The sequence below is a fragment of the Mchenga conophoros genome, linkage group LG16, assembly GCF_057382185.1.
Source record: "Mchenga conophoros isolate Kocher_MC1m ecotype Shallow Benthic linkage group LG16, M_conophoros_male_GT1.1, whole genome shotgun sequence".
In the NCBI taxonomy this organism is placed as follows: Eukaryota; Metazoa; Chordata; class Actinopteri; order Cichliformes; family Cichlidae; genus Mchenga; species Mchenga conophoros.
In genome coordinates, this window is record NC_140541.1 from 542,964 (window position 1) to 562,311 (window position 19,348).

Consider the following 19,348-nt stretch of genomic DNA (forward strand, 5'->3'; position numbering starts at 1 on the left):
AAATATTAGCAACACGTCTGCAAGACACTCTCCCCTCAGAAAGTGTCTTGCAGTGTATTCCCGGGATCTGCTGGAGCCACTCGCCTAGCTTGGGAGTCACCGCACCTAGTGCTCCGATTACCACGGGGACCACCGTCACCTTCACCCTCCACATCCTCTCGAGCTCTTCTCTGAGCCCTTGGTATTTCTCCAGCTTCTCATGTCCTTCCATGTCTCCCTCCTCTTTCTTGGGTTTCTGCTGCCTGAAGTATTCACTGAGCACTCGGTCAGTTGGGGCCATCTTCCCAACGGCGAGAACATTATATATATATATATATATATATATATATATATATATATATATATATATATATATATAATATCCTGGGGACCAAATTAATATTTGGTTAAATGTCTTATAGTAAGTTGCACCTCGACCAGACCATTTTAGCATCCATTAGCAAGCTTTGGGTATAATTCTGACTGGATATTTGATCAATCAAGAGTATCAGTAAATATTGACAAACTATAGTCTGATATGCTAAGTGTTAAGGAAATTTGAAACATGATTTTATTTAAAAACAAAATGAGAAGAGGCAGAAGAAATCTTTTCATTAATATATTTACAAACCTCACAACAAACACACCAAATCTGATGACATAGTCTTCGATGTATCCATACCATAAACTTTTGGCTTACTGAATTAGTGAAATAATTTTTGAACAAATCATCAGTGGATAAAGGGAATATCAAAACAATAATATTATACATGTTAAGATTGATGTCTCAAATTGTCATCACTATATGTGTACACAGATAGGAGACTGATATCAGCAGAATGCAGTGACAGACAAAGAAAGGAAGGAAACAGTTTGTACTTTTTGTCTCTGGAGTAATAAACTATGTGAAAACATAATTATGCAGTGTAAGCCTTCAAATAAAAAAAGGAACCGACAGTATTTGACAAATGTATGTGTATGTGACAAAACAAACTAGCTAATCACAGCCCAAAGAACAGGTTAAAATGCAATTATATCAGAAGAGAGAGTATAATGATTGTTGTAGTTTAGTCACTTCTATTCAACTATTCAACTATCCTGCTGAGGAAACAACAGAGAAACCAGCTACAGTTTTAACATTTCTAAAACATCACCATGGAGTGGCACAGGTTGTGGGTTTGATCCCCGTCTGCTCCACTCCATGTCAAATATCCTTGGGCAATAAATCAACACCAAATTGCTTTGATTGTGTAAATAAATATTACATAGCACTTACACAGAAAGAGCACAAAAAAGTGCTGGTAAGAATGGTTGAATGAGGCAAGTTGTATAGAGCAGAACAACGCTATATACCAACCAGTCTATTCATGGTTTGGTCATGAAGTTGATTGTGAGTGATTTTGTTGAATCAGTACGTAAGTCAGTCCCGGTGACTTTCATCTCTGTGGAGCCAAATGTTATTTCCAGTCTGACTTCACGATTTCTTCCTCCTGTGCTATCAGGCATGTCAACACAAAAAAACCCAACTTCCTTTACTCCATCCTCATCAACGTAGATTGGATTTTTTTTATCTGACAGATACAATTCCACATCCATCAATGTCTGTAACGCTTTAACCGGATGTAAGGTGTACTCTCTGACTTCATTGCAACCCACATCTTCACCTTCCTCCACTAGCTTCATAAAGATATCACCACACAGGTCCCTTCCATCTGCTGTGAATTTTTTACTGATCTCATGCTGTAACAAATTAAATCTCTCAGACACAGAAACCCCATATGTAAAGGCACTTTTTCGAGATGCCACCAAATCTGGTTTTCTCCCAAAAGCCACAGCTCCCTTCACAATTGCTTCTTGAGGTCTATAAGGACACAGAACTTTACACTGATCACCAAACTGATCAATAACATGTTGACGCAGAATCAGACTCTCAGCATAGCCCCCCACTAACAGAATGTACTCAATGTTTAGATGTTTCTTCAGGATTTCTCTGAGACTGTCAGTGATGCCCTTCAGACTCTCAGCAAAGAAAGACCTCAGTCTCCCTTTAGAGATTTTGATTGCTCCTTCATCCCAGGAAGCACCTCTTACTGTTTCAAATAATTTTTCTATTTCCTGTATTTTCTCAGCCAATTTTCCCAGGTTATATGGGCACACCATCTGAACATCATCATCTACCTGTTTGAGAAACATAAAATCATTCATTATTCCCTGAACCTCACTGGGAAAGCTTCTCTCATATTCATCCCAGACATCATCACTGAAGATTTGTTTGAGGAACTCATTGAATTTTCTGTCCACAGTTTGTCCTCCCAAATCATTTCCTGAGGCCTTGTGCAGCTCCTTCAGGGCTCCTCCATCCAGGACTTCATGAACAGTGATGTCAATGGTTCCACCTGCAACACACAGGAAGTGATGAAAGCTGACTTCCTCCAGCAGCAGCAGACACAATCAGATGTTTACAGCATGTCTATAGATGAATGTCTAACAGAGTCTAACAGAGTAACACACAGTACCTCCACAGTCCACCACAATGTACTGTGTTCCTGGATACTGTTCCAGTGATCCTCCATCATTGTTCTGAGTGATGAAGCCATCAGCTGGCAGCTTTTTACACCAGACTGAGGCTGCCTCTGGTTCCAATGCGATGATCAGGTTGTGCTGAGTTCCTTCTTTAATGATTCCTGCCTAGAAGTAAAATAAAATTGAATTTTAAAACTGGAAACCTGACATCCTGAAATTTCAGCATGTCAGAGCTCTCTTAATAACGTGATGTTACCTGAGTCGCAGCTTCTCTCATGAACTGTTTTGCTGAAGGATCCCAGATTGCAGGTACAGTCAGCACCCAGGTGAAGTCAGAGGCTGTGAACTTCCTCCCTGCTGTGCTTTCTCCAATAGTTGTCAGAGCGTCTTCCTTCAGGTATCTCAGAGCTTCTGTAAACACCTTCAAAGCCTTTATTGACTTCCCGTTCGCAGCTGTAATCACCACATCTCTGCTGAGTTTCTGTAGATGATGGTAGTGGGTATATTCACAGTTGTCAGTTTATTAGTGTTATTAACCATAAACATTTGTGGACTAATGTCAGGCCACAAAAGACATAACTTGTTATGGTATGGGTCTATCACCCAGTGACTCTATGTTTCTTATCTTCTCATGTGGCATTTAGTTCCAGTTCAGTTTCTAGTTCTTAAGATTTCATTTAGTTTGTTCCCTCTTGTGGAGTTTACTCTGACATGTCTATCATGAATAAGGATGGGTATTGAAAACCGGTTCTTGTTGAGAACCGGTTCCCACTGTTTCAATTCCTTGGAATTGTTTGCCATTTTTGCAAACAATTCCCTTATCGATTCCAGTTGCCCCGAATGACGTCACCACTTTGCGGACCGTCATTTACCTGGCAGGAAACATGGCGGCTCAAACGCTCAAAAGTTTGGTCATACATTTCGAAAACGGATGACAAATGGGCAACTTGCAATACTTGCAGAGTAGATATTTCAATTAAGGGAGGAAACACTACGAATATGCAAAAGCATTTGCTCACAAAACACGCGATGACCTTAAATGAATGTTGTGTATTTAATTCCGCTTCGGACTCGTGAATCTCAACTGAGCAGCAGCGGTAACGTTTGTACGTCCTCTCCCATTAATGCTGCAGGTAAATAATCAACTAACAGTGCATATTATGTTAGCGCAATCTGCCTTATTACAAAACCTGCCATTACTGTGCATTTAGTGACCATGATGAGAGAGACAGACAGAGTCTGTCTGGCTCAGATGCTGGCAGTTCTCGCTGAAGTCTACCGGTAGCGTCTCCTTTCAGGCCAGGATAGACGAACGTCACCAAGCAGTGACTAAGTTTGTGGTAAAAGGCTTGCACCCGTTTGCCACAGCAGATGATTTTCAGTAAGTGAATGTGTTTAATTGTAGGCAGGGACATTACTGGATATTCTTGTGTAATTGCTACAGAATAATTTATGTTATACTTTGTTATTGCTACAGAAGAATATTTATTTTATTATTTTACATTTAATTTTTTTTTCCTGGGGACCCTGTGACACCCCATTGAAGAGCCGTAGGCTGGATCTCTTAAGATCTCACTGTTGGGTTTGTAAGGCCATGTTACTCCTAAATTTCTATTTTGTTAAAAGAGAACATATAAAACAAAGTTCTAAGCTAATCGACCTTAGTGTTCTCCTTTTTTAAAAAAAGAATCGATAAGAGAATCGATAAAGAATCGAATCGTTAAACAAAATCGAAAATGGAATCGGAATCGTGAAAATCTTATCAATACCCATCCCTAATCATGAATGGTTATGTTTATTTCCCTTGTTCATTCAATTAAGTTTAATCTTCTTTTGAAGAGACTTTTGAAACATTCTGACTTATTACCAGGATCTCTAAAAACCTTTAAAGTTTAATTGCTGTAAATCAGGCTAAAGTGAAGTGAATGATCAAAGTGATTATTTTCTTGCTGCACTAACAAACCCTTTTATGCAGCTTTATAACATTTATCCAAGTTATCTGTCAGTCCACTGAAAAAGTGTTTTCAGCTCTTCAGACAGCCTCTGTCTGTGTGGATTGAATGGACTCTTCAGTGGAGTTTTTATACAAGACTTGTTTAAGGATTTATTCTCATTCATGTCATTTACATGAGTGTAATCTATTCCAGAACATTAAGGTTCGGAGGCTTTTACTTACTTTTCCATAGAGCTCCATCTTGAAGTTTTGAAAGAAGTAACTTTTCTTTGCTTCTTGTCCTCGCATCCTTATATAAACTGTTTTAGCTTCATAACCAAACTTGAGAAATTCTTTATCTTCATTGAACAGAATGCAGGTTGGAGTCTTTGGAGTGTCCATACCGACCTCTTTACCCCACCTCTTCAAAAAGGGCTCAATTTCTGTCCCTCTGGGTGTCATGCTGAATGCATATCCACTGTATGCAGTTCCAAAGTCTATGGCTATGATAAAGTCACTCATTGTACAAACTGGTCCAGCAAGTCACGGACAGGAGAAAAGTCAGAATGTCAAAGAACAACAGTCACTGTGGATTTATTGTTTTTCTTTTTGCAAGCCCCGCCTCCTGTTTTTTTGTTTTTTCTTGAAGAGGTCAATTAGGTTAATTAAATAATTGAATTAAATGAAATTGTTTAGATAGCTTGTGTTACTTTTTCTTTTTTTACCTTTTTCCCACAAATGTAACACCCAATCTCATACTTTCTTTGTTCTATATACAGTGATCTCTAAATAGTTTGTCAAACAGAGCAACCTCAGCCTCATTTCAAATAATAACTTTAAACAATGATATCAATCATTTTTAAGTAGAAATAACTTTCTGCATCACAAGCTTGCTGGTGTTAATTGTTAAAAGGCATTTAAGGAGTAGGTACAATTTTGACTTAATATTTGATCAGAGCTACCCAACCTATGACCCAACAGAATTAGTCAAGCTGTGGAATGAATTGAAAAACCCAGCATATTACCAACCCAACTCCTGAGTCATGTCTTTTGAACCAATATTTGGTCACAATAGCCCAACTTACAAAACTATGGCTTTTATGCCAGAAGTTGAGTTATGAAAAAACCCAGCATTTTTTAGGGTGTAGTATTAAAAAATAATACGTCACATTGGCATTTATTATTTGTTTTGCAACAAAAGAAGTAAACAAAGATATGGCACATGAAAACAAAAACATTATGAAATAAATGTATGCTACTATAGTGTGAAAATATATTCTTATACAGTAACATTTAAGAGCATAATGCGATTACTTACTATGTAAAAGACTACAACACAAAAACAACAGGAAGTGAATATGAAAAATAGATAATTGGGATTGTAATAGTCTCTATAGAGAAAGACTACCATCCATGATGCATAGTATTATACACGTCTCACAGCATGAGCATTACGCAAACCACTAAAAAGTTTATGACAAAATGAAAATATTATAAAAATTAGACAACACACCAGTGAACACAGTATCAGTGGGTTGTCTGGTCAGAAAATAATGACAGGAGTCATCCTTGAGTAAAAATATGTGTGTAATACCTCACTGCAAAGGACATTCAGTTTAAGAGTAAATCAGTTATGTAGATTCCGTATATTTTCTCTACTCCACATTTCACAGGCCAATATAGATATTATAATATAGTCAAAGATTAACCAAGTAGTTTATAGCCAAAGACTTGGCAGTTTGTCTTGTAACCGGTTGCCGGTTCGAGCCCCGGCTCGGACAGTCTCGGCCTCTTCTATGTTGTGCCATGCGCTTGTGAAGTGGCTGTTTGGTCTCTCCAATGTAGAGGTCTGGGCATTACATTGGAGAGACCAAACAGCCACTTCACAAGCGCATGGCACAACATAGAAGAGGCACCTCCACAGGACAAGACTCAGCAGTCCATCTGCATCTTAAGGATAAAGGACACTCTTTCGAGGATGCCAATGTTCACATTTTGGACAGAGAGGACAGATGGTTTGAAAGAGGAGTGAAAGAAGCCATCTATGTCCACTGTGAGCAACCATCTTTGAACAGAGGCGGGGCTTACGACACCAACTCTCTGCCATCTATAATCCAGTTTTGAGATCCCTTCCCAGACGCCTTAATGCCCACTCACATCCTGGGCCATCTGATCTCAGGAATTCGCATGATAAGGTGGGGCCAGGTTTCACAATGAACCCACCCGGGGCCCACACCCAATTTCACACCTTGGCTCAGGCGATTAGAGGATCATCAGGGGGTCCTTTTGTCCCTCTGTGGGGGGGCACTCCCACTAGGTTTATATCTGGGACTCTCCACCATTTGACCTTAGAACTGAAGAAGCTTCTCGGATGAGAGGTGAAACGTCTTCAAGTAACTTAAAGAAGTCCAGACGCTTTTCTTTGCAAGCTCCTTTGACTACGATGACCTGGATGACTGAGAATCTTCACAGACATTCTGCCTCCCATTCTACTTTTAAATACTCTAGGAACAACAAGTAAGCCTGCAGTGGGAGAGCGAAGTGCTCCAATAGGGTGATATGGTACTACAAGGTCATTGTGACGGCCAGTGGGCTTGCCTTGTGTTTTGATTTTTCTTTTACCTGTTTCTTGCAGGTAGGTGGAGCTGACCCAATTAGTGATGCAGCACACCTGAGAGGCCAGTCCCAGTGTATATAAAGACACCTTGACTGAACCAGCGTCGCTGGTTTTGGCTCTGTTGCGCTCCGTTTGGCACCCATTTTGTTCATTTGGAAGTTTCAGTTATGGCTGTTATTGTTACGGTTCTGGGTCCGTTGGACCCAGTATTTTGAGTTTATTGTGTTTTGATTTAAGTTTGCATCAGGGATTGTGTTCTTGTTCTCTTGTCGTGTTATGGTAATGTTTATGTCTATTATTAGAGTTCCATGTTTCTGTTTATCTGGGTTTAAGATGTGGGTTTAGTTTCATATGTCATTTCAAGTCTGTCTCTGTCTAGTCTGTGTCTTAGTAAAGTGTGTTTTGTTTCCTGTTTTATTGTGAAGGTCTGCGTCTCATGTGAGTGTGTTCAGTTTTACCTTTGTCTCGTCTTGTTGATTATTCCCAGCTGTGTCCACCACCTATGTGTAATTCCCCTGTGGTTCTCTGTGTATTTAAGTCATGTCCTCTGTCATTGTAGTTGCTGGTCCGTCTGTGTATTCCACCCTGCTTCATCTGTGTGTTTCCCTGCAGTCAACCGCCAAGTGTTTCTGCTTATGTTCAGGTTCGTGTTCTGTAGTCAGTTTGTTCCCAGTCTAGTTTAGTCTTTGTTCGGTTCGCCTTTTGTCCATTTTTATTTTGTGTTTAATAAACCACCTTCACACCCTCATGACTGCCTGCACTTGGATCCTCCTTCATTTCTTCCACACGGCTCTTCTCACTTGCCGTGACAGTATGGACCAGCCAGATATGGATACAGCGGCAGTCACCCGACCCAGGGAGCTTCAGGAGGCCGTTATCCGCTCCGCCTCTAAGTTGGTTTACCGGCTGCTTGAGCATGAGGGAGGGGCGCCTCTTCACTCCGTGGAAGCCGATCTACAACACCTCCTTACCTGTTATCCCTGGCTACTGGACTCTTTGCATCCGCTCGTGCAGGATTACGTTCTCCACAAACTTCAACTCCATCCTCCAGCCGCTACCGCTTCCCAACCCAGCCGGGCGGTGAAGGTTTTTCCCAGCCCGCCGAAGGTTTTGCCCGGCCTGCCGGAGGTTTTGCCCGGGAGGAAGCGACGATCGCGCCGCCGGCACGTCACCCCACAGCCGGAGATTAGGACTCCTGAGTTGCCGGCTGTGGTGAGTGGAAAAGACACACTGTCTGTTTCGCTAGATCTTGTGACTGTTTATTACCGGGGCTGGGTTTGTTGAGTTAGCTTCCCAGCCAGAAGCTCAGTTAGCTGCCCAGCCGTCACCTCCATCACATTCAGCCTCACTACCCATAGCCCAGTTACAGTCTCAGCCAGACTTAGTAGACACTATGTTACAGTCCATAGCCCAGTCAATAGCTCAGTTGGTAGAAGACTCATCAGCCTTATTATCAGCTCAGTCACCTATTCAGCCATCATCTTCACCAACTCCTCCTGCACAACAAGTTAAGTCCATTCAACCCGAAAAGAACTGTTTTTCATCTGTTCATTACAAGCAGGGAACACACTCCACACAAACTTTAGCTGGTTCATTTAAGCTGGCCATCTCGGAGACAGTTGCTCCCTCTAGGGCCTCCCCAGAGGCTGGGTGCCAGTCACCAGCCACCTCTGGACCCCTAGAGGTCGAGATGCCAGCACCAGTGGCTTCATTAGAGGTCTTTACTGAGCAGTCTCAGCCGTCATCCCCTGCTGAGAGCTCCATTGAGTCCGCCCCTCTGCCCCTGTCCTCTGCTGGAGGACCAGAGGGACCCATTCAGCCGTCAATCTCAGCTGGAGGGCCCGAGGAGCCCGTCCAGCCTCAAGTTTCGTCAGCTGGGGGTTCGGGTGAACCCAGCCAGCCTCATGTTTCGTCTGCTGGGGGTTTGGGAGAACCCAGCCAGCCTCATGTTTCGTCTGCTGGGGGTTTGGGAGAACCCAGCCAGCCTCGTGTTTCGTCCGCTGGAGGGCCCGAGGAACCCGTCCAGCCTCAAGCCACATCCGCTGGAGGGCCCGAGGAGCCCGTCCAGCCTCAAGCCACGTCCGCTGGAGGGCCCGAGGAGCCCGTCCAGCCTCAAGCCACGTCTGCTGGAGGGCCCGAGGAGCCCGTCCAGCCTCACGCCACGTCTGCTGGAGGGTCTGAGGAGCCCACCCAGCACCACGCCTCGTTAGCTGAGGGTCCTGGGGGACCCAGCCAGCACATCCTCACACCTGCTGAATCGTCCCCCGCGACTTTTACATCATCACATGCAGCCGTCCCGCTGCCGTCAGGTTCCGCAGCCGTCCCTTCATCCACGCCTGGTCCGGCCCCCGTGTCTTCGTCCACGCCTGGTCCAGCTTCAGCTCCGCCCACGCCGTTGCCTGGTCCAGCCTCCACATCCTCATCAGCCTCGTCTGGTCCAGCCTCCGCTTCAGCTTCAGTCTTGTCTGGTCCAGCCTCCGCTTCAGCTTCAGCCTCGTCTGGTCCAGCCTCCGCTTAAGCTTCAGTCTCGTCTGGTCCAGCTTCAGTCTCGTCTGGTCCAGCTTCAGTCTTGTCTGGTCCAGCCTCTGCTTCCGTCTCATCTGGTGCTGCGAAGGCCGCGCCACCTTCGGGTCCCAACCTGCCGCCTTGACATCGGCGGTCATCTGCCGGGCCGCTTGTGGGGCGTCATCATCGATGTGGACGACCTCCCAAGTGCCGCCGCTATCTTCAGCGCGGCCGGCCTCCAGACTTGTGTCGCCGCCGCTGGCATCGCGGCCACCCTCCGGACCTGCTCAGTGGCCTCCACTGCCTTCCAAGCGGTCGGCCTCCAGAACTGTTTGCCCGTCGCCGCCGTTGCCGTGTGCACGGCCGGCCTCCAGAACTGTTGCCAGTCTTGTTTTGTGTTGACCTGTTTTTGGTTTGTTCTGGTCTCTTGTGCTCCTTGTTTTTTGTTTCTGCTCATGTTCAGGTTCGTGTTCTGTAGTCAGTTTGTTCCCAGTCTAGTTTAGTCCTTGTTCGGTTCGCCTTTTGTCCATTTTTATTTTGTGTTTAATAAACCACCTTCACACCCTCACGACTGCCTGCACTTGGATCCTCCTTCATTTCTTCCACACGGCTCTTCTCACTTGCCGTGACAGTTATGTCCTTTAAATTGTCTTTAAGTTGCTTTACCTTATTTTCATTAAATATGTCTTACAGCCTTTAAAAGCCTGTGTGTGGTCTCCCATTTGTTTGTCACTTCCTATGAGCCGGGTTGTGTCAAATGGTGGCTCGTCTGGGATCGTCTGTGCAATTATCCTGGTTTGGTAAGCTTTCTAACATTTGATTGAGAACTGGTCTGTTTGCAGCTGCTTGTCTAGTTGTGTCTTGGGTAGGGCTTGTCTTGTAGGCAATTGTTGAGTTGATTGCTGATCAGTTTGGTTATTTGTGGTGCTTTGATATTCTGGGTGTATTGTGTTTGGGAGGCCATTTGGTTAGGCAGATTGAGTGGAGGCAGTCATGTTAATACTGTTGTTTTGCTGTATACTTAAGTTTACTGGAGCTAGTGTTGATGTACTATCTTGTGTCAACGTTGGAGTGTATGAGCTGTGTTGATTATTGAATATGCAGAGTTAAAATCAGTGCTTTCCCTGTTAGGTTGAAGGAGTGTTTCTCTCTTTAGACTCATTCACTGAAATTTCTGTTTCGGTGAACACGGTTAGAGCGGTTGTCTCGGGAGCACGTCCCCAGGATTGTGGGGGTCGCTTTTTGTGCAGTTGCCTTTCTCTTTCTGGCGGTTTTTAGTGCATAAGTACCCACCATAAGTAACTGCATGAAGACTAGGCTTTAGTTAAGTAGATTTTGGTTAGGCAGTTAGTGTGAAAGTGCTATTTTCAATTGCATGTCGAGAATCAATACTTTGCTGTTATGGCTACTGTTGATGCTTTTGTTCAGTCTCCGTCGGAGGAACTCTTGAATAGTTGTACTAAAGAACAACTCTTGAAACTCGCTGAACATTATGATGTCGACGTTAGAGATAGCAACAGCAAAAGGAGTTGTTACTCTTACAAATGGAAAGAGACAAGCTGAGAATTGAGAAAGAACGTGTAAGGCATTTTTTAGGAAAGGAAAAGTTGGAGCTAGAGCAATATCGGCTCAACCTAATCAAGGCGGGCAAGTTATCAGGTGGTGTTGAGGCTAAAGAGTCTTCTCCACAAGGAGTTGAAACTTTTGATGTTTTGCATAATTTGCACTTGGTGCCGAAATTTGATTAAAGAGTGCCAGATGCCAGATCCCTTTTTGAATGCATTGCCAAATTGGGAGGATGGCCAGAAGCTGACTGTGTGATTATGTTACAGTCTGTTTTGACTGGAAAGGCTCAGGAAGCTTATTCAGCACTCAGTGCAGTTGATTTTCGGAGTTTTGCTACTGTTAAAGATGCAGTTCTGAAGGCGTATGAGTTGGTACCAGAAGCTTACCGTCAACGTTTCAGATCATGGAGGAAGTCTGATAAGCAGTCACATATAGAGTTTGCGAGGGATTTAACTAAACACTTCAACAGATGGTGTTCGGCACTGGGAGTGACAACTTTTCAGGATTTATGTGAGTTGATGGTATTGATGGTAAATTTGATGGTATTGGAGCAGTTTAAAGATTGTGTTCCTCCTGTGGTTGCCACTTATATTGCCGAACGGGAAGTGACAACCGTTTCTGACGCTGCTAAATTGGCAGATGAATATATCTTGGCACATAAGCGGCAGGTTGGTAGAAACTGTTTTTCAGTTTGTGCTCCCGCTAGAGCTTTTGGTCAAACTAAGTTTATGTCATCGGACCCTGCGAAGGCCATTGGTGGTGTGAAGCCCAGTAAGTTTCGTCAAGCATGCAACTACTGCCATGGCGATGGACACTGGAAAGCAGAATGTCCCTTGTTGAAAAGCAAGTTGGCGCATACAGGCAAACAGGTTAAGCCTGCGGCTCTTACCATTCCTGCACGAGAAATTTCGGTAGTCTCTTGGGAGACGCCAATTTCGACTAAGTCTGACTCAGAGAGCTATGCGGGGTTTGGGGATTTTGTGTCCGATGGGTTTGTATCACTCCCGGGTGATGTTCATAAAGTTCCTGTAAAGATTTTGCGTGACACAGGAGCGAAGGATTCTTTTATCTTAGCCTCCGTGTTGCCATTTTCACAGGTTAGTGATACTGGTGAGTGTGTGCTTGTTCAAGGCATGGGTTTAACCACTATCTGTGCTCCATTGCATAAAGTCAGGCTGTTATGCAGTTTTGTGGATGATGATATCTGCCTTGGTGTTCGTCCTGCTTTGCCACTTGAGGGCATACATGTGATTTTGGGGAATGATTTGGCTGGAGATCGAGTCTGGGCTGACAATTCCTTACCTGTTAAATCTAGAGTTCTGAATGAGTCCCATGAGTGTGAACGGGGTTTTTCTGACTTTGCAGCTTGTGCTGTTACAAGGGCTGCAGCAAAAGGGGATGCAGAGCCTGTAACTCAAGCAGAAGAGTGTCAGGTTGAAACAGATTTGATTGTTCCTGAACATTTGTCAGTTTCCCAGCAAGAGTTAAGACAAGCACAGTGTGCTGATGCTTCACTGACTGAGCTGTTTCACAAAGTGCAACCTAGTGATGACGCTAGAAGTGCGGCCTCTGGTTATTTTCTGCAGAAGGATGTACTAGTCCGTAGGTGGATCCGCAAGGGTTGGACTGTGTTGGAAGTCCAGTTGTCCAGATTGTGGTTCCAACGTGACGAGGTGTTGAAGTGTTCTCATGACAAATCTGGGCATTTGGGAGTGACGAAGACTTACAATTATATCTTGCACTACTTCTTTTGGTCACGTCTTAAGCGTGATGTTTCAGCTTACATTAAGACCTGCCATACTTGCCAAATTGTAGGTAAGCCAAATCAGTCTATTAAACCTGCTCCATTTTGTCCCATCCCTGCTGTGAGTAACCCATTTGAACATTTGATCATTGACTGTGTGGGCCCTCTTCCTATATCAAAATCTGGTTCAGAGTATCTGTTGACTGTAATGTGCCAGGTTACGCGTTATCCTGCTGCATATCCGCTGCGTACCATCACAGCCAAGTCTGTGGTGAAGGCTTTGACACAGTTTATTTCTATATTTGGCCTACCCAAGATTATTCAGAGTGACCGGGGTCAAACTTTTCGTCAAATCTATTTGCACAAGTTCTTAAGATGTTGAATATTGTACATAATAAAGCCTCTCCTTATCATCCACAGAGCCAAGGTGCTTTAGAGTGCTTCCATCAAACACTGAAGTCCTTATTACGTGCCTATTGCACCGAAATGAGGAGTGATGTAGGTTCTTTTTATTTGGAAGGGAAAATAAGCACAGACAGAGTCCGGGGCGGTGTCCAAAAAGTGATTTATTACACACACACTCAAATACACATACAGTGTGTGGAGAGCCGGACTTCTCCTTTCTTCTCATTGTAGAAAGCTTTATAGCCATTATGACGTCAGGACAATTCCCAGAACTCATCTTCCCAGAACAATAACACTTTCCCAGACTTGAAACCAGATGTTTCCACTCATCAGTATCTGGGAATCTAACCAATTTGTGTACATGAGTGTGTGTATTTTGTGTAATTGTGGGTCCAGGCTAAAAAGAGTTCGACTGTCCTTATCTGACCTAGTCCGCCTGGACCCGCAGCTTCTGCTGGTGTTTTCTCCAGACAGTATTGTATCTAGAATTATATTGTAGCAGATTTACTAAACAATGATACATGATAATATTGATGATAAACTGATACAGACTAATGAAGTAATAATAATAATAATAATAATGGATTGGATTTATATAGCGCTTTTCAAGGCACCCAAAGGGCTTTACAATACCACTATTCATTCACTCTCACATTCATACACTGGTGGAGGCAAGCTACAGTTGTAGCCACAGCTGCCCTGGGGAAGACTGACAGAAGCGAGGCTGCCATATCGCGCCATCGGCCCCTCTGGCCAACACCAGTAGGCAAGTAGGGTAAAGTGTCTTGCCCAGGGACACAACGACCAGGACAGAGAGCCCAGGGATCAAACCGGCGACCTTCCGGTTACAGATGTGATTCCCAACCCCCTGAGCCACGGTCGCCCGTATAGCCATTTCCGGGCTATACGGGCGATGAATGATGATGAAATAATGACAGTGCTTTATGAATGATACACAGTGACAGTAAAATAACATGTTTTTCGTGACAGTGACTGGGAGGAAGGTTTACCGTGGCTTCTGTTGGCAGCGCGAGAAGTGTGCCAGGAGAGTACTGGGTTTAGCCTAAATGACTTGGTCTTTGGCCACAAAGTTCGGGGACCATTGACAGTGCTGTGTGATAAGTGGCTGTCAGGTGAACCACCAGTGAACTTGATAGATTATGTCAATGGTTTTCGGCACAGACTGTATGTGGCAGGTCAGTTGGCCAAACAGAACCTTGATCAGGCTCAGGTCAAGATGAAATATTTTTATGACCGGCGTTCTGAAGAGCAGCAGTTTAGTGCGGGTGACCAGGTTTTGGCTTTACTGCCGATTGCAGGGTCGCCGTTCCAAGTACGGTTTGCTGGGCCTTACACCGTGGTAGAGAAACTGTCTGAACAGAATTATCTGATTGCTACCCAGATCGCCAGAAAATAAATCAACTTTGCCATGTTAATTTGTTGAAACCCTATCATGTTCGTCCTTTATCCATCGGTCTGTCAGGCTCTATCATTTCTCCTTCCATATCGAGTCCAGGATTGACTGCTTGTATAATGGTGCAGTCAGATTGTGGGGGGGAGGATGTGGCAGCACCTGATGATCCTTTATTGCTTGGCCGTCTGAAGAATTCAGAAACTCTTCAGAACTTGGATGTGCTGTTGGGCCATTTTCCTGCTGACAAATGTGCAGAACTGTCTGCATTAATTAAAAGGTATCCAACCTTGTTTAGAGACACACCTTCTAAAACAACTTTGATAGAGCATGATATTGATGTGGGTGATGCGAATCCAATCCGCCAGAGGTTCTACAGGGTCTCTGAGGAAAAGAGGAAAATAATTGATAAGGAAGTTCATTACATTTTGGAAAACAACATTGCAGTGCCGTTGTCATCAAGCTGGGCTTCCCCATGCTTGTTGGTCGAAAAAGCTGATAAATCACCACGTTATTGCACAGACCTTCGTAAAGTAAATGCAGTGACCAAACCCGATTCCTATCCCTTGCCTCATATTGACGACTGTACTGACCAAGTTGGTGCAGCAGAATATGTGAGCAAGTTTGATCTGTTGAAGGGATATTGGCAGGTGCCACTGACTCCCAGAGGAAATATCTGCTTTCATCACGCCATCTGGTCTTTATTCATATACAGTTATGGGTTTTGGTTTACGCAATGCTCCAGCTACATTTTAGCAACTCATGAATATGGTTGTTAATGGACTGAAAGGATGTGCTGTTTACCTAGATGACGTGGTGGTATATAGTAGCACCTGGGACGATCATCTGGATCGCATTCGCACTCTGTTTAAACGATTAATTTGGGGAAATTTGACTATCAACCTGGCAAAATGTGAATTTGCAAAAGCAACTGTGACCTATCTTGGTAAGGTTGTGGGCCAAGGTTATGTGAGGCCAGTTGATGCAAAGGTGTTGGCCATCAAAGAGTTCCCTGTTCCAGTAACCAAAAAAGAAAAGATTTTTGGGTCTGGTCGGTTATTATCGCTGTTTTTGTCGAAACCTCTCAACAGTGGTTGCTCCTCTGACTGATTTGTTGAAGGCCAAAGTAAAGTTTATTTGGTCTGCAGCATGCCAGCAAGCTTTTTGGGATGTAAAAGCTTTACTGTGCTCTGAACCTGTGCTTTTAGCCCCTCGTCTGGATCAGCCCTTCAAGCTGTACGTGGACGCAAGCCACATTGGTGCAGGTGCTGTTCTAGTCCAAGCTGACAAGCAAGGTACTGAACATCCAGTTAGTTTCTATTCCAAGAAGTTCAACTCCCATCAGCTGAATTATTCGGTCATTGAGAAGGAAGCTTTGGCATTAGTCTTGGCCTTGCAGCATTTTAGGGTATATTTAGATTCTGCTCGGCCAATTGAGGTATTTTCTGACCATAACCCTCTCACTTCCTTGAACACATTGCAGAACCCAAATCAGAGGCTCATGCGGTGGGCTCTCTTTTTGCAGCCTTACAATTTGGATATCCAGCACATTAAGGGCAAAGATGTCTTGGCAGATGCTTTGTCCCGTGCCCCTTTGTAACCAGCAGCTTCACTCCTCATATGCTTGAAGTATGTCCTCTCCAGTATTTTTTTCCTTCCTCTTAAATTGCTCCTAGGTACCAAGGTTGCTGAGGTTGGAGTTGAGCTGAAGATGACTTTTGAGCATACAAAAGGTGTTGAAAGTGAGGTTGCATGTGTGTGTATATATGTTATGGATTTAATATATGCATGTTCTTCTAGTTGAAAATTCATGATGTAAATGTGTTTGCCAATTCAGGGTGAGACCCTGTTCTATGGGGGGAAGTGTGACGGCCAGTGGGCTGGCCTTATGTTTTGCTTTTTCTTTTACCTGTTTCTTGCAGGTAGGTGGAGCTGACCCAATTAGTGATGCATCACACCTGAGAGGCCAGTCCCAGTGTATATAAAGACACCTTGACTGAACCAGCGTCGCTGGCTTTGAATCTGTCTCTCTCCGTCTGGCACTGTTAAGGTTCAAATATTGAGGAAGGAGAGTACAAACAACCATGGTCCAGAAGATCTTGGTCAAACAATGATTTTAATGAATACACGCGTGGGAAGACAGGAATTGATCTTCGACTTACTCAAAGCATACACAGATTTTTATAGCATCAGGGTTTGAATTAATGATGCCCCTTCATACGTCACAGACAGGATATATACATACGTCAAATCGAAACCACAATGACTTTTAACACAGTTTAAAAAGAACATTGTCTTCTATCTTCATAACAGGTACATCCTGTCACTGCCGGATGCTCGCTTGTCATCTTGACACCTCAGCAGCAGTTCTGCGACAAACTGCTCTTTTTGCAACCCCAAGCAAAACATGATTAAACTTTCACCTATAAATGATTCTCTCTAACTGAGTGTGTGTGTGTCTGTGTGCTAACCACAATTGCACCCTATTTCACCTCGCTGAGTAGCTCCTGACCTCTCACCAGACAGAGAGACAGAAGCCACTCTCAGATATGTAATAACCGAACTGAAACTATGTATATGTCATCTACTAAATAAATGTTTTAATCAAGAACCTCTACTAAAAACTTAATATAAAAATGACCTGATATAAGTGTTTTGTAAGCATGTATTGCAATTCCTTCTATGTTCTAGTTTCCCTCAACATGTATCACCTGGACAGTCACACCAGTGAAGCTTAAGACCCTTAATGAACCGAACATCAACTCAAAATAAGCACAGATATGCAATATGTATAAAATAGTTATAACTGCATCTGGAATACAAGGTTAATATAATAACTGTATGCATAAACATCTTAAGGCCATCTTAAAGCTATCTGTTACATTGTTAGAGCAATGATCAATTTGAATAACCTAGTAATTCAAATAGCCTCGTCTAGCCAGCTGCTCAGAATAACTTAGACTCTGCTTTCACTTCTGCAAACTCTCTGCAAGCCTGCAGTTTCCTGTCAGCCTGTGACTTTAATCTTTCTGAAAGACACACACTGTTAAACCTCTGAATGCAATATCAATGCTGCAGATTATATTATTAATGCAATGGTAATGATGATGATTCTTTAACAATAGCAGTAAAATAATTTCCCTGCTCCACAGCACCCATTTTGTTCACTTGGAAGTTTCAGTTATGGCTGTTATGTCCTTTAAATTGTCTTTAAGTTGCTTTACCTTATTTTCATTAAATATGTCTTACAGCCTTTAAAAGCCTGTGTGTGTGGTCTCCCATTTGTTTGTCACTTCGTATGAGCCGGGTTGTGACATCATTAAGATAAGATGGGGCTTGATTGTTTAACACTTACAGAATAATGTATGAACTAGTTTTTCAGCATCACTCTGACACAGTACATTTCCATTTTTAGAGATATTAAGTAAATATGTAGGACTGATTTCGTCCATTTGTGCAATATGTCCATTGAAGGACATATCCTGGTCAAAAACGACTCCAAGGTTCCTCACAGTGTTACTGGAGGCCAAGGTAATGCCATCCAGAGTAAGAATCTGCTTAGATACAATATTTATAAGATTTTCAGGGCTGAGTACAATAACCTGAGTTATTTCTGAATTTAGAAGCAGAAAGTTAGCGGCCACCCAGGTCTTTATGTCTTTAAGACATTCCTGCAGTTTAACTAATTGGTGTTTGTGTCACGGTTCTGGGTCAGTTCGACCCAGCATTCTGAGTTTATTATGTTTTGTTTTTTTCTTGAATGATCGTTTTGTGACCTTTGTGATTTGTTGGTTATTATTTGAATTCTATGTTTCTGTTTATTCATGTTTAAGGATTTGATCTTTGGTTGCGTCTCACGTTTAGTATAGTTCAGGTTCCATGTGTTATATTCTGTCTGTCTCTGTCGGTCTGCGTCCTTGTGTAGTGTTTTCTTGTTTCCTGTTTTATTGTGAAGGTCTTGCGTCTTGTGAGTGTGTTCAGTTTTACCTCTCTTGTCTTTTCTCGTTATTTACTCCCTGCGGTGTCCACCACCTGTGTGCAATCGCCCTGTGTTTCTCTGAGTGTATTTAAGTCGTGTCTTCTGTCGTTGTAGTTGCTGGTCCGTCTATGTCGTCTATGTATCTACCATGTTGCATTCGTGTGTTCTCCTTGCTGTCATATACCATCGTCTATCTTCCTTCATGTTCAGGTTCGTGTTCAGTAGTTAGCTGTTCCCAGTATAGTTTAGTTCATTCTCCGTTTGCCGTTTGTCTATTTTTATTTTGTGTTCAATAAACCACCTTCACACCTTTACAAGTGCCTGCGTTTGGATCCTCCTTTATTATTTCCACACGGCTCACTCTACTCGCCGTGACAGTTTGTTATCTGCCTACATGGACAGATAATGATCAAGATAACGATAAAGATTAATGATCAAAAAACTGACTTCACAGCCCAGGGTGGCAGTGGTGGCACTGAAAACTTGGAAGAATCTTTTTTTTTTTCGATTTCCTTTCCAGGATGATGGAGCATATATCAAGAGAGGTTGTCAAAAATGTAAACAGTATTATTGAAAATTGATAAGTCGATCGCCCATCTAACCACAACGTTGGAATGAGATTTGTCCACCAATCCAAATCAAAACATCTGGACATAAATATGCTTAATCTTCAAGATGACTAAAAG

General features: G+C 43.2%; 1 protein-coding gene across 1 annotated transcript; it reads right to left on the reverse strand.

Moving 5' to 3' along the window:
• Nucleotides 1-533: 533 nt before the first annotated feature.
• LOC146556036 (heat shock 70 kDa protein 12A-like) lies at nt 534-4,990 on the reverse strand. The gene is made up of 4 exons (XM_085249259.1): nt 4,679-4,990; nt 2,759-2,983; nt 2,496-2,667; nt 534-2,375 (listed from the first exon to the last, which is right to left on the reverse strand). The coding sequence occupies exons 1-4, from the start codon at nt 4,955-4,957 to the stop codon at nt 1,345-1,347; spliced, it is 1,707 nt and encodes a 568-aa protein (XP_085105385.1). The 5' UTR covers nt 4,958-4,990; the 3' UTR covers nt 534-1,344.
• Between the last annotated feature and the right edge of the window lie 14,358 nt (nt 4,991-19,348).

Excerpts from the sequence above, each read along its gene's own strand:
- LOC146556036 (XM_085249259.1), bottom strand. The coding sequence starts at position 4,957 with ATGAGTGACTTTATCATAGCCATAGACTTTGGAACTGCATACAGTGGA. Across the intron at positions 2,668-2,758 it reads TGAGAGAAGCTGCGACTCAG|GCAGGAATCATTAAAGAAGG; the intron begins GTAACATCACGT and ends TTTTACTTCTAG. Across the intron at positions 2,376-2,495 it reads CATTGTGGTGGACTGTGGAG|GTGGAACCATTGACATCACT; the intron begins GTACTGTGTGTT and ends TGTGTGTTGCAG.